This window comes from Hydra viridissima, unplaced genomic scaffold, assembly GCF_058129835.1.
Source record: "Hydra viridissima isolate aposymbiotic clone 2 unplaced genomic scaffold, HvirCarnegie_v1 scaffold_9, whole genome shotgun sequence".
Classification (NCBI taxonomy): domain Eukaryota; kingdom Metazoa; phylum Cnidaria; class Hydrozoa; order Anthoathecata; family Hydridae; genus Hydra; species Hydra viridissima.
Window position 1 is genome coordinate 7173660 of NW_028324308.1, and position 16123 is coordinate 7189782.

At 30.6% G+C, this 16123-nt stretch overlaps 1 protein-coding gene, 1 long non-coding RNA gene and 2 pseudogenes across 3 annotated transcripts; 1 reads left to right on the forward strand and 3 right to left on the reverse strand.

Moving 5' to 3' along the window:
• The first annotated feature begins 765 nt into the window (after positions 1 to 765).
• Positions 766 to 3830, forward strand: LOC149883798 (zinc finger MYM-type protein 1-like; annotated as a pseudogene). Its single transcript, XR_016456029.1, has 4 exons — positions 766 to 1032; positions 1140 to 1250; positions 1340 to 1895; positions 2006 to 3830. The product of XR_016456029.1 is annotated as a zinc finger MYM-type protein 1-like (transcript).
• Positions 3831 to 5912: 2082 nt separating this feature from the next.
• Positions 5913 to 16119, reverse strand: LOC149883799 (putative Bax inhibitor 1). The gene is made up of 10 exons (XM_090098351.1): positions 14243 to 16119; positions 12856 to 12964; positions 11183 to 11279; positions 11031 to 11060; positions 8107 to 8155; positions 6926 to 7023; positions 6737 to 6816; positions 6410 to 6510; positions 6150 to 6219; positions 5913 to 6037 (listed from the first exon to the last, which is right to left on the reverse strand). The coding sequence occupies exons 1-10, from the start codon at positions 14431 to 14433 to the stop codon at positions 6005 to 6007; spliced, it is 858 nt and encodes a 285-aa protein (XP_089954477.1). The 5' UTR covers positions 14434 to 16119; the 3' UTR covers positions 5913 to 6004.
• LOC149883800 (uncharacterized) lies at positions 8750 to 10105 on the reverse strand (annotated as a pseudogene).
• On the reverse strand, positions 10286 to 10657 carry LOC149883801 (uncharacterized). The gene is made up of 2 exons (XR_016455820.1): positions 10547 to 10657; positions 10286 to 10363 (listed from the first exon to the last, which is right to left on the reverse strand). It is a non-coding gene; the product is annotated as an uncharacterized LOC149883801 (long non-coding RNA).
• Positions 16120 to 16123: the final 4 nt, after the last annotated feature.

Below are 16123 nucleotides of genomic sequence, written 5' to 3' on the forward strand. Positions count from 1 at the left end.
ACAATTTTCATTGTCGATTATTAATAGACTTCTGTTTATAAAAAGAATTATTCTTGTAAACAGGCGCGAAAGTTATAAACAACAAAAAAATCCTATGTAAACTGTCAATTTTCTGAACTGCCCCAACAACAAAGTTAAATGATCGAATTTCAGACAACTTCGTTAGCATTGTCGATTATTAATAAACGTATCAGACTGTTATCGAATTTAACAAATTAAATCTCACGTTTCTATATTTAGTTTCTAGTCACAGAACTAAGAAACGAGTATTTGAATTTTAAAATGGTTACTTTATATATAGAGTGTTCTTTTCTCATGTGTGTGTGTGTTTGTGTTATGTATATGTACAGAGCCGCCGCGTGCGGGGGGTTACTGGGTACTTTTTACCCGGGCGCAGGATCAGAAGGGGCGCACACATGACAATAATTTTTTTTACTTTAACAAAAAAGATACACAGGGCTTCAAAAAAAAACTCCTAATTTTATAATATAAGTTTATTGTAACAATACACTTGACACATATTTTAAAATTAGGAGTTTAAGAATACAGAATTATCCGAATTCATATGCGGAAGTCAGCAATACAGAATTATCCGAATTCATATGCGGAAGTCTGAGACTACTCAAAACTTTTGCGGGAAAATACTCATAATGGCTGCTTTGTTTATAAAAAAACACATGTATATCTATATTTATTATATACATACATACATATATATATCAACAAAAGTTAAAGTACATTGCATAAATGAGATTCCAAGACTTCATTTAGATTCGCTAAGTAACATAAAAATACCTTTAACACTTGAATTATTCTGTTTTGTAAAAACAAAACATGTTCAGTTTCAAGAAAAAAGATTCTGGCTGTCAAAACAGAAAAAATGTGGCAAATAGGACAGCAAATGAGCAAAAAAATAAACGTACACTCGAAGATTGTGGTATACGAGCTACAAAAAAAGGAGATGGGGATAGGCCTGCTGTTTCCACATTGATTATTACAAATTCCTCCCAGACACGTCAAGCTTTTGAAATAGTAAGTTTATTAATTTAAACATAACATTCTTTTTCATATATCTTTCCTATTATACTATTGCTATATAAATCAAGAGATTTTAAAATCTTTTACTTCATTTTCTATAGGATGGCTTTGGAAATGAGTCTTTTGAAAATTTTTTGAGCTCAGAAGAAGCACTGCCTCCTTCAAGTAGCACAATATCGGCAACAAGAGTTGAAAATGGAAGCAATTTATTGGTAAATTTTGCTTTTCAAAAATTCTTTTAATAATCATTTTGAGCTTGTGTAAGTAATATACTTATTTAAATATTTATTTGAAATAATAGTGTAAAGATAAGATGGTTGAGGCAATTAGTACAAACGATCCTGCTTTGTGGGCTGAAAATATGTCTAAAGTAGAACGTGATGCAGTTGTTCTTCAGGGGCCTCCAAAAAATCCTTCATCTTTTCCGAGAGACTCGAACAAGATTAAGGTTCCTGAATCAGTTTTCCACGAAATAACTTGCAATGGGGAAAAAATAAACAGAGATTGGCTTGTTTGGAGTGCAACTTCTAAAATATTTCTTTGCTTTCCGTGCTCACTTTTCGGAAGCAAGCAAGCTTGCGGGGCTGGTAATCAATCGCATCTTCTACGTTGGAATGGTGGCATCAATGGAAACTGGAGAAAGCTAACTGACAAAGTAAAAAGCCACCAAAACAATCCTCACCATCGAGACTGTTACATTAAGTGGAAAACAGCGCTGGAAAGCATGGAAAATCAGTGTGGGGTTGATTCAAGTCTAGATAAATTGGTAAGAAATGAGGCAGCTAGGTGGCGTGAAATTCTGCGGTGCATCTTAGATGTAATTCTCTTCTTAGCATCACGCAACCTTAGCTTTAGAGGTATATTTATGAACGTTAATTGTTATATTTATATTTACATTTTAATTTATCTGCACTCTAATTAAACAGAAAGTCGTGATTTATATGTGTAATTATAATTCTTGTTTTAGGCTTCTCAAAAATGATTGGTGATGACGATAACGGCAACTTTCTTGCAACTATAGAGCTACTCGCAAAGCACAACAAGACTCTTCAGTTACACCTACAAGAAGTTTCTCGCAGCCAACAAGAATCTAAACAAATTGTTGCTCATTATTTGGGTTGTAGTTCTCAAAATGAATTTATCAAAGAGTGTGGAAGAATTGTCCGCGGTGCCATTATTAAAGAGGCTCATTTGGCAATTTACTATTCCATTCTTGTCGATGGAACGCCTGACGTCTCTCATACTGAGCAAATTGCCTTTGTTCTCCGCTTTGTCTACTATGGTATTGATAAAAGATGGGTAGTTAAGGAGCGTTTTCTTAGGGTCGAAAATCTCGAAAAAAAGAAAGGTGCAGATATTGCCAAGCTAATTATGGACGTCTTGGAGCAAAACGACATCGATCTGAAGAACTGCCGAGGTCAAGGATACGACAATGGTGCCAACATGTCTGGTGTGTACAAAGGAGTACAAGCGATCATTCTTCAAAGAAATTCTCAAGCTTTCTACATGCCATGCAGCGCTCATAACCTTAACCTAGCTGGTGTTCACTCCCTTGAATCTTTTGTAGAAATGAAGAACTATTTTGGCCAGATTCAGTTACTCTACAATCTTTTTAGTGGAAGCCCTAAAAAGATGGAAAATCTTGACCGAGACGACTGGTTTGTCTCTTCATCAAACCTCGCAAACCCGATGGAGTGCACGCATTGAGGCTGTAAAGCCGTTGGTTAAGCGACCCAGAGAAATTCTTCTTTCTTTGCAGAAACTTCGGGATCTTGATTTAACTGGAGATATTTTGAATGACGTAAAATCTTTGGAGAAATGGATTCAGTCATTTGAGTTTATTATCATGAGAACCTTCTGGTTCAAAGCACTTCAAGCAATAAACTATGTCAGCGTGTCATTTCAATCAGAAAATATTACTCTAGATGATGAGATGAAACTTATGAGGACTCTTATCGAGGATCTTACTAGATTTAGATCTTCTTGGCCCGAATTAGTTAATGAAGCACATTTGGTTGCCTCCGGTCTAGCAAGCTATGGATTTCAGTCAAAATTAGTTCAAAAAAGGACAAGGAAGAGGAAATCGTTTTACGAAGAAGCAAGGAACGAAGTTATTTTCTACGAAAACGATGAAAAGCAGTTTGAGGTGAACGTGTTCAACACCGCTCTCGATACTTTAATTCAACAAATGAGAGACAGATTTCAAGCTGCAGAAAAGATGACGAACATTTTCTCGTTCCTATGGCTCTCAGAATCAAATAGTAGGTCGAGTGAAGAAAAAGAAGTTGAACAACCTAACCTGGAGGAGAATTGTAAAACTTTGGCGCAAATCCATGTGAGTGATGTAGATGAAGACAAACTTATTTTAGAGGTCCGTCATCTGGATACTCGGAAGCGCGCCAATCTTTTCGGTCCAAAAGAAAATCTCACTTCAATGAAGCTATTAAATGGAATCTATCAGAAAGGTCTAGAGTCTCTCTTCGAATCAATATGCATTTTGTTACGTTATTTTTAACACGACTCCCGTTTCCATCGCCGAAGGAGAGCGGTCTTTCAGTAAGCTTGGTCTAGTAAAAACAGCATTAAGATCTACAATGAGTCAAGACCGGCTAACTAATCTCCTAGTTATATCTATTGAACACGATCTTGCAAAAAGTCTGTGCTACGACGAGGTCATTACGAATTTTGCTATGAATAAAGCCCGGAGAGTAAACTTCTCTTGAAGCATTAAATATCTATTACATTTAAAACTTACAGTTACTTGCAATATAAATAAAGTTCAATAACATGTCTATTTGTGCATTTCTTTTTTAATATATTAAAAAAATTACTAGAGACTTCCTCGACCCACGCCCTCAGAATTCAGTAAAAAAAGATTAGCATTTGGACAGTACTCAAACTTTTTTTGGATTCGGTTGATATGATAGGGCGCAAGTGAAATTTTGACCCCGGGCGTCATTAAGGATCGCGGCGGGCCTGTATATGTATATGTATATGTATATATATATATATATATATACATATATACATATATATATATATATATATATATATATATATATATAAAATAACAGTTTTAAAGATAAATCATTTTGAAAACCACATAATGAAAGAAATTTATTAACTTAAAAATTATTAATTTAGGAAGATTTAATAATTTAGTAGGTTTAGATATCATTCATTAAAAGATAAAACCTTTCTTCTACTACACAAAGTGCTAGATTGCCAAAAGTGAAATAAATATTTAAATAAATGCTATATATAAAGTTTTAACAAAAACATGCGCGTAACTCCACAAAATACTTTTTTAAATGGATTTTTTTTTTCTCTTAGACGATTACATTTTTTGCTAGTTACACATTAACAGTTAAATCAGAAAAATCTTAACTGAAAAAATACAGAGAGTATTTTCTACACTTACCATTTTTTAATCGTTGAAATGATCTCCTCTTTTATTTGGAACAAATATTTTTGTCTTCACGAAACTTATCCTACTAGCTTCACTAGCTAAACTTCGATTAACTCTATTTAAAAAAATATTCGGTAAATTCTTTTTTTAAAAAGATTCAGCGTGAAATAGTCTAGATTTTAACAGCGCTATTTTAGGGGGTTTGCCCATCTACATCATATGGGATAATGCATTTCCAATCCCCCTACTTTAGTTTGGTATAGTTTGGTTTACAAGCACAGTTTTCAGACAAAAATTTATCAGTGGTATTTCTATATTTCTTTTGAAATTCTGATTTATCAAGTTTAAAAAGGTTTATCGAGATATTATTTATCTTCAACTGAAGTTTGATAAAACGTTTTGATTGTTGCCTCTAATTTAGTTTTGTCGAAAATCGAAAATTTCTAAAGGTTTCATAGAAGTAGCACGCATTGAAATACCATTTTAAATTCAGATAACCCAAAATATTATCATTAATTTATAAAATTTAAACTCCTACTCCCACAGCCTTCATAGAATTGCAGATAACTCTGACCTAAATAAACATTAAATGAATTTACATTTTCGACAACCTCTGGTTTCTTGGGAAACAGGAATACGTAATGTGGTCACGAAAATAACATCTGCTCTATTAAACAAGAGTGAGAAAATGAAAATACTGTTAGATCTTAACAATTAAATATTAAAGACCATAACATAAATGCAAAAAAGCACACGGATTTCAAGAACAACGACTATTTTCCTTTCTTTGCGGTGGACAGCAGATGAAACATGGCAAACATGACGATGCTGAGACAAGAATTGGACTATTTAAGAAAATCGCTTCATGCAGCGTTTAAAGAAAGAGAGGAACTGTGTCAGCTACTGTATGATAGACAAGTATGTAGGCGATTTCTCGTTTGTAACTTGTTAACCAAATTCAATATTCTCTTTAGAAAACAATTCATACCAATTAGTTACGAAGTCTCTATCTTGGGACTCAGCCGTTAACGCTATTTATTTATATATGCATGTTGTTTGTGTAGAAAATCGTTCACGAGAGAGAGAAGTTTATAGCAGAACATCTTTCTAATATGATTTGTCTAATCGAAAAAAACATAGAACAGACGGTAATGGAGACGAAATGTTTTGTTTTAAGGAAAAAAAGACTCAAGAAAAAGCTACGTTTATTATGTCAACTGAGAAACCAATTAAAAATTATATATACAGACGGATTAAACTTAACAGACAGCCACAGTCAAAACGGTCAAGAAAAAGAAATTATCAAACCAAATAATATGATAGCAATCGCAACAAACTCATCAAAGTCATATTTTTGCTAGAACATGCAAGCAACGAAGTATGCAAGCGACGAAGCTTTGAACGACGCTGACTAGTAGTAACTGGAGTTCAAAAAAAACAAACAAAAAAAAAAAAAAACAAACAATTTTAAGATAAGAAAAAAGTTTTAAGCAAAAGAAAAAAGTTTGCGGTGCAAAAAGAATACATGAATTCTTTCAAAGAATGATTTCTTTCGATTTACTCGCTTCGCTTGTTCTTCTTTTTTTCCTCCTATAAATAATGCATTGTTATGCATATAATTATACACATGTATTTAAATACGTAATAATACACAATAAAATAAATATTTTAAAGCATTAAAAGATACCCGGTAAAAGAATACCTTATTTGACAAGATGATCAAAAGCCTTCGGAAAATGTTTATGAAATCCAAAAATAAATCAACTGAGTGCCTATAGAAACAAGAACATGAAAACAATTATATAAAAGCGTTCCGAGTTAATTAAAATTTTTTTATGAATAACTCGATTTCAAATACAAATTTCAATTTATTGAATTCAAAAACTCTAAAGTGAAGGCTAATTTTATGTTTAGCAAAATGTTCTCTTCTAAAATTTATCTGCAGTCGAAATTAATATTTACCATATAAAGTCAGTATCTCCCATTTTTCTTTTTTCAATAATGAGTTGAGTGTCATATAATATGAAACCGCAAAACACCAGCAAACCACCGTACAATTGAAGCTGAAAAAAGTCATCCAGGTTACTTTTTATCTCTATCGGCTAGCACCTAGCCAAGACACGATATAAATACATCACAATTATGTACATTGTTAAAGTTAATACAAATTTCAATATTTAATTTTTTTTTTTTTTTTTAACGCTAAATACAACATTTCAGACGATGATTGATTATATCTCTAGCATCTAATAATTTATAAAAATATAAACATTTTGTATAAAGACATACTTGGTAAATCATTTCTGATTTGAAGAAGATATTCATGATTGACAACAAACACATTAAAGATAAAGCAGACAGCAGACTACCTAAATGGAAAGGAAAGCAGAAAACGTGTATGCTCCCAAATAATAAACTTAAAACAAAATTCATTTATCATAAACAAAAAATAAGCTTAAGAAATTTAATTTAACAAACCTCCCAAATAAAGATAGCTTCGTTGTTCTGCCCATAACGCACTCAGAGAAAAACACAAAAAGATCAAAGATGTTGAAAAGAGGGCTGTTGCCACAATTCTAAATCAGAGCGATTAATAACATTTTGCAGACATTGTATATGTAATTAGATGCTTTAAATGCTCATTTGCACAATTCATCAAGTAAATTACATCAATCCGTGTCTAATGACTGGCACTTATTTGAAGCCCTGCAAAATACCTAGTTCTCGCTGTAAACGCTTTTGCAAAGAACTTGGATTGGAGAGAAAAAAAAAGTGCATGTTCCAATAGATTTTTTGGAAATGTTCCACAAATATAAACATCATACCAAATTAAAATCATATCAAATGACCATTCTGAACTCTGCAAACAACTCAAGCTGTCTACTGAGAGCTATGTCCTTACTCCTGATCATTTTTAAGTTTAATTTAATAGCGTAAAACATATTTTGTGCCAAATATTCAAATGTTTTTTTGTTTATTGAGAGGATTTCTCTGAGTTTTGGTACTTATGGTTTTTTGATCACTGCTGGAGACTGGTGACCACTGTTTTGTTGATCTTCAATACCTTGAGTATCCTCGAACTGATTAATAGTGCAATATGCAAACTGGTGACTGATACAAAAGCTTTTAAAATATTAAAAACGTTTTGCAGCACTGCTTAACATTCAGTGACTGATCATAACAAAATAGAAGTGAAGACTACCCCACAAAAAAACTTAGCAGTTTCCCAAATTGTTTAGATTTTATGATTTAAAAACTTGTGTAGCAGTATTTATGGCAGGACAAGGTTATATCAAGACTATTATGAGTGCTATCCTATATATAACTCTTGTCTTAATGAAGAAGATGAAAATTATATATATATACTTTTTTAAAAATCAATGCTTTATACTGATAAAACATCAAAATATTGTTAAAATATCATTGTTTAAATATGCAAAGTATACGTAATTAAGAACTTGTGATATTCTCTTATAATCAAAAAGATATTTGCACAGTATAATCATTTTTACAAAAGTTGTAGTGTTATGAAGGTGAAAGTTTTATAATATAAACCTCTGAATAAATTCAACATGCATTTTTATAAAACCCAGATAAACCAATAAATATTTTAAGAATGTAAAATATCAGTTGAATAACTAAATGTTAACTAAACTTACGTTGGATTAATTTGAATGACTTGCTTGATTAATGGACCAAGAGATAATCCTATTTGTTTTTTTTTTTTTTAAAAAAAAAAAAAAAGCAATATAATCTAAAACAAGCTGTAATTAAATTTTATAAAAAAACTAGTACCGTGGTGTGACATAAGAAAGCCCTAGTTTTCGATATCTCAATTTATAAGAGCAAATTAATACTAATAAATAATGAATTCAAATTCTTGCTTTTTGATAATATTGTAGAATAATGAATAAATTTTCAGTTTTACCCCATTTTAGGCGTGAATGCATTCAAAAAAGTCTTAATTTAAGCTGTAATGTAGTTCGAGGTTATGACAAAAAGAAAGTACTATTTTGTTAAGAATAAAAGAAAGTCCTAATAAGTAAAAAAGAAAGTCCTAATATTTAATATTATATATTTCTTGAATATTAAAATACACTAAAGACATTTTTCTAACAGAGACTTATTGATTCTACACATAATATAAAGTTAAAAATTCCTTTCCATTAATCTACATATAATTTTACTTAGTTTTAGACTTTTTAACTTTTTTTTTCTTGTTTTTCTTTTAAATTTTCTAGCCGAATTCGCTTTCTTTCCTGTTTCTCAGACTCAAATGACTGATGAAACTTTTGTTGCTTGTTTTGGTACTTTTTACTCTGAAATTCTTCTAGACTAACAAATATTGACTCAATATATTGCTAGTTCAAGGACCTTTGCAAGCAAATGACAATGTTTTTGAGTCAATATTTGTTAGTCCAGAGGTAAAGGTCCTTGGTGCTAAAGTTGTCTCATTATATTCAATTGTTGATTCTAGTTGTGTTAAGTTCTCATTATTACTAGAATTTCCTCTAATGGCGTTTCTAGAACCATGTTCTTTTCTTGAGTTGTGGGATCAATGCCCTTTAATTTTTCCATTTTCTTATGTCAGTAACAAAATAAGGCTTCTTGTTCTATTGCACCTGTCCAATACATAAGATCACGATGCGCTCTAAAAGATTTTAATTGCTCGTGTGTCATATCAGCTTCTAAATCATTTTTGGCATTATCAATTGGACTTAACAGTTCGGCTATAATCAGAGCTTCAGCGGATTCTTTAGGATCCCTTTGAATTTCATTTTTTTGTACACTTAACTGGTATTTTGTAAGATCCAAATTTTCTAGTAAAAAAGGACACTAACCGCAGCATTTTAATCCTTTTGGTATTGAAGTTGGATTTTTCTGTGTTTTTGCAATTGCAGTCTGGAGCAGGGGCGAAAATGTCGATTTTGGTAGAGCGACTCCAAGGTTTTGCATTCTCCATTCTGTGACTATGTCGGTCCAAATATTTTTTGCAACATGAAAGTAAACTCGGAGCAATGGTTGTGCAAAATGGGTGCAATTAGGTGGCAAAAAAACAATGACAATAACATTTTCTCTGCAAAATTGTCTCAAATCTGAGGTCAAATGTGATTTGTGGCCATCTAAAAAAAGAACTATTGGTAATAGGACATTATTTTTCCTTAAAAATTCGATGAAAGGTCCAGATATATAATTGTAAAATGTTTGGGACATCTGGTAACCTTTGGCTGATTTACCCATAACCCAATCTTTAGAAAAGTCAGCTGCAATTTCTGGTGGAATTCGCTGTTCATATGGATACAAAACCAAAGGTGGTGCAAATAAATTACTTGCATTTACTGTTGTCATAACTGAGTAACTTTTTTTATCACTATTTGCAGTGATGTTATACAATTGTTTGTTTTTTTGTCCAATTGCATTTTTAATAGATGGACACAGATCAAAAGATGACTCATCAAGGTTCCAAATTTGATTAGGATCCTCAAACACAGACAATAAATCATTTTTATCCATATACTCTTTTATGTTTTGAAACCACGTTTTAATATCTTGTTTGGAAACAAGTGTTCTGTGTTTCGGAAGTGTCTGAGCCTTTCAAATCGAAAGTGTTGAATGTTTCTTGAAAAAATTGTGCCCAACGAGTGCCAATTACTTTTTAAAAAGATTCATTTTATGTGCTAAAATAGATATACCCTTAAGAGGAAGTTTTTTTTTTAACTTTAACCTCTACGGTTTTAAGAAAAATTGTTGGACGCCCTATTTGACTTTTTCCTCGACCTTGTGTTTGTTAAACAAGGGTTGTCTTAGGTATTTTATAAAATTTAAATGCTGCATATATTGTCAGTCTTATTTTTTATTTTATCCAATGCTTCATCCATATCCTGTTGTAATATGGCTTGTAAGATCTTTTTGGGCCTAAAACCAAAAAAATAAATTATTTTTGTAAGGCTAGGACACATCAAATTTTTCGTAAAAATATTCGCTTTTATGTGTAAATCAATCACTTTAACATGTGAATTCCAAACTTACCATGTTCATGTACCATTATTGACCAAAATAGTTTTTTAACAACAAGATTTTTACAATAAAAAACCTAACCTTAACCATACAATTTTTGACGCAATATTCAATATGGCACCAGCTTATATTGACTATTTACATCTCAGTAGAACAAATACTCTGATTGGAAGAATTCTCCACCAATCCAGTCTATTTTTAAATGGAAAGTTTCTTCAAAAACATTAAAAATAACATTGGGACTTTCTTACAGCTTAGGACTTTGTTAGGTCACATTACGGTACCTTTTAAGACTTTGAAACAAAGCCACAGGTTTATTTGAGCTACAGGCATTTTAAAACACTTGCACTTAAATAATAAAGTTACAAAATAGTTTTTATTAACTAAATAAAGTTTCCTTGAAGAATTTTATATAAAAGTTATCAAAAATAGCGAGGAAAGCAACAACAACAAAAAGTCTTAGAGTTTAGTAAAAATATGTTAAACATGAATATATATATACTGACATAAAACCACCTAAAAGACTATGCAAATTTATCACATTAGCTTCACATGATTCTCTTACCGGTACAAAATGCAAAACCCATCAGATAACCTAGAAGGCAAACAACACATTTTAATGGAAAATAGCAATACAAATTAAACACTTTGTTGGTAAACTTAGACTTAAACATAACTATCATCCAAACCTTTTGGAAAGAAAAAATAAACTAATACCAATTCTTTGCATTTGATTTTTTGGCTTATTCTCAGTCCATGCTACTGCTAGCATAAAGCCAATTGAACCAAAGAATGTCAAGAAACCACTAATACTCTGTTTAAAAAAAAAAAAAAAAAGTGGTTAACTCTGAATCATTATCTATGAAAATATCAACTAATATCCAAAGTCAGAAAGATTAATTATTATTTATTATTATTGCACATAAAATTTTATGATACCATAGGCCGGGTGAATAAAAACGAGCAATTGCTTTTACTCAGTAATTGGTCAGCTTACGTGAATAAAAACTTCAACAATTTTGCTTAAGGTTTTATTCATGTAAAGTCGAGCAATTAGCGAGTAAATTGCTTAAGTTTGCATGAATAAAAATATGAGAACAACTGCTGAAGTTTTTATTCAGGTAGGCTGACCAATTACTGAGTAAAAGCAATTGCTCATTTTTATTAACCCGACCTCATAACTTATTCTTTCTATCAAGAATTTCCTACTAAAGACCAAGAAAAGAAAACTTTAAAGAAGATTGTTAAGCAATCTGCAAAAGAATTTAGATCAATACATTTCAACTTGAAGAAAATACTTCCTTTAAAAAATTAAAAAATTAAAGCTGAAAAATTGTGCTAATAATCCTTCAGAGTATTCTTTTTACACTAACATAAATGTTTATGTTCTGCACAAAAAAAAAAAAATCGCTATAATTTGTTGAAAAATAACATTATACATTTGAAGCTGTTTTTAGTGCTTTGTGAAAAACTTTGAAACCTTTAAAATTCATAATTTTTGTCATAAACTTTTCATTTAACATTTTATGTCATAAACATAACAATTTTAAGTGTTAAAGTATTCATTAGCAATTTTTTTTATTATATTGTTCTAATAAAAAAAAAAAAAAAAAAAAAAGTTTCTTATCTAAGTGAGTGGAGATGCAAGATTACTAAAACTCTAATCTAGCGGTCAAATACAACACTTAAATACAAAAAAATCAAAACTAAAATGCATAGTTTTAATGCATTTAAAAATTTTTATGAATTATTTTATAGTAACACAATCTAGCATTACTTTTTCACATGCAACATAATACATGTCACTAAGATATATTGATATTCTGATGTTCTAAGATTAAAAACAAAATTATTTCCATTATTTAGTTTTTTGCTCAGTAACTTTTCTTTTATTGCCATTATGATTGGAAGTAAATCATATTTAAATGTTCAACTCCCTTTTTGTCTATTCCACACTCCAACTGAACTTAAATACTCAAGAAACCTGATTACTTGCTTGAAGAAACACAGAGACTGGAGACACAGATATTTATATTGTACGTAAAGATAATGAGTATTTTACATCACTACTTAATGATATTTTTTAAAAAAACTATTTACTTTAAAATTGGGTCAAACTGCAAAAAAAATTCATAAATCAGAAAGAACAAATCAGGGAAGTGGAGAAAATACAATACATGGAACAATTGAAAGTGCTCTTCTTACAATATTGGATCATAAACTTTAAAATTTTTATTATTTTGGTAATAAAAATTATTATTTGTGCAATTTTTTTACAATATTTAAGAAACTTGTTTACATAAATTAACAAAACAAATATAGCTATATAAAGTCAAAAGTTAGAGAACAATTTACAAATTGTTTCATAACAAATTAAAAACTTTACTTACTGACAACAAATTTGTAAAAACATGAACAAATGCACCAACTCCTGCCACTAATGTAGATAGTGTCAGACAAGCATAAACATTTTTTAAATGTTTCTTTGATTGGCTATCACTGAAGAGATAAAACAAACTAATTAAAGCCTATAATTATTTACATTACATTATGAGCCTTGGTACCATTTATTTTATGCTTACATTTTTAACCTACTTCAACAAATTTTCAGAGAGTAAAGCTATCAATGACCGTTATATTCTTATCATTAATTTTTAATGTACCTTGTCTATATTTCTAGATAATATACTTTTTTTCAGATAAAATTGCTTTAAATATTTAAAAAGGTACAACCTTGAAAGTAATGACAGCATTTGAAAAGCTTGAAAAAACATTGTCATCAAAGCTCAATTCTGGAAGGAAAAGGAAACTTTCTGATAGGAACCAGCATACTCTAACTAAAATCGTCACCAAGAACCACCGAACAACAACTGTTAAAGTTGCTGCCAAACTTAATGAGCATCTTGAAAATTGAGTTTCTACAAAACTGTCTGTTGGATGTTGGATTTTATAAAAAGAGCTGCTATCTGGAAACCTTTGCTCTCAACAACAAATGTTAGAAAACATTTAGAGTGATATAAAAATCACCAAAATTGGGTCTATGGAGCAGTGGAAGAAACAAGTTTACATCTGGAGGTAGCTTAAAGAAGATATGAACCCAACTGCCTTCTTCCTAATGTGAGACAGTCAGCCCAATAGTTTCCTTTTATGGCAGAATCAATAGTCATGACTATTTGACTATTTTATCAAATCAAATACATCCAATTATCTTAGAACTATTCCCAGAAGGCAACAAAATATTACAGGATGACAATGCTCCAATCCACAATTATAAAGTAATCTCAGAGTGAACATATTTAAAGATTGTACGACTCAATACCTTGCTGAATTCAATAGCTAAAGAAGGTCCTACCCCTTATTAGAATAAATTTGTTTGTTTTTGAAAGTGTTTCCATTATTTTGTCTAATTCCTGTACATACATACATACATACATACATACATACATACATACATACATACATACATACATACATACATACAAATACACATACAGATATATATATATATATATATATATATATATATATATATATATATATATATATATATATATATATATATATATATATATTGAACATGTGTAAAATTAAAAGCTTCTAGAATATTTTTAAAGCATTTTATTGTTTTATTCTTATTATTAAAAGTTACTTGGAAGAAATTTAGACTTTTAGCTTAATCTGTTAAAACGACAGCAACCCACTTTTAACAAAGTCGTAAGACCGGAGAAGTTTAATTAATTTGAGCTGAAAATTGAAGTGAAATTTCTTTGAACTCACAGGTTAGAAAAATCCGTCAATGCTCGTAATGAAACGGGTCTTTGACCAAAAAGTGCATCCATTTCTTTTTCAAATTTTTCGTTTTCTTTTTTTTTTTGCAAAGTTTTGTGTAGATTTTTTTTTTCCAACGACCGTTCTCGAAAGTTTATTAAATCCGCTGACCGAAACCATCGCCGTACGTCTCCTAACATTACGTCAGCATTTTATATTGAGCGTGTAAGGATTCTGTTGGACAGTGCCTGACGACTGAAGTTACTGGTATTCTTATCATTTATTTTTCTTTCAAACTACCTCATTTCATAAAGAAAGTAAATTACAAAACTGAACGTAGTCCATAAAATGTTGTTCTTAAGATTTTAGTCAATATTTGGATGAAGTCTTCTGAATTCAAAGTATTTAATAAAAAGGGTTTTTTTTCTTCTTCTTTCACAATTACAATAAACCTGAAAAAAAAAATTAAACTAATTTCAACACTCTGCCTCTTTGCTCCATAACTAGATTGGTTATGAGTGGTTATTCTCGGAAAATTATTCGCCTCAGATATTCATCAACAACAACAACAACAACAAAACTGAAAAAGATTATTTACAATTGAAAACAATTTAGAATTAATAGTCATTACTAAAGCTGAAAAAACCCAAGCAACTCGATTCTCAATAAGCATGTTTTCACTTAGTTACGGTCAATTATGACTTATCTTATGTTAAAAATATCAAAAGGCTTTCAAAAAAAAAGTTGTTTGATGTCTAAGTTGTTACAGTAAAAAATTCTTTCCCAGTGGGCATGCATCATCCGCACGACGTCCGTAAGACGTCCATAAGACGTCAATAAGACCGTAAGATGTCCGTAAAATGTCGTGCGGACGATGCATGTCCACTGGGTTAGTTTAAAAACAGTTTCTTTTAAATCCATATTTTGAATGGGCTTGTTTGGTATACTTTGAATGGGCTTGTTTTGAATGGACTTGTATTTCTAGGGTTAGTTCTTGTGCAGTCAACCTACATCATATTAATTTTTAGTGTTTTTCTTTCAGTTGTTTATTAATTTGTGCAAATTTAGAGTTTTTAACACAGCTGCCTAGTAGTCTTTCAATTTCCGTCCAATGTTTCCCCATCAGTCACTTTTTATGGAAATATGAATCTTTATTAGTTAAATCAGGAAATGACTACCGTATAACTTTATTCCTGTGATTTGCAACATTTTTTTTGATATCATATGTTATGCAGAAATAAATAGGGTTTATCCTTCGCAACGGATAATCAGTGTCAAATTATTAGTACAAAGAAGAATAAACTGTTAGAGCATTTTAAAGAAAATTGACCTTATGTTTACCGAAGTAAGAGCTATTCTGACTATATTACAAACAACAATTATAGAATATCTCCCGAAAAAGAGCAGCAATCATAAAACAGCTATTTGCAAACATGAACAGCGATTTAAGAGCATACACAGCGATTTACGAGCATTAGTTGTGATTTAAAAACATTGAAAAAAGTTCAATAACTTCCACAGGACTTTTAAAAAATCCTTAAAAAAAAACTTTTAAAAGCTATTTTAATTATTTGTAATGTTTTGAATAAATGACAGAAATATAGCTTTGTTTTATATAGTTGATAATACAGTTAAAGTAACAAAGTTCCCATGTTGCACACTTCAATAGTGGGAGCTTAATCGAGAGATTCCACCACTAATGCCTAAACATACCATACACTGGCTAAATAAAATAATATTTGTAGATACTTCACGAATAACTTTTTCAAACTTTCTTCATTACAAACTTTTGTTCCAGTAAATTCCCTCAATTCTTTCTATTGATTACGATGCAAATATTTGTCTTGTCTAATATTTACAAAACCATAAACTAATCGCATTGTTTAAAAG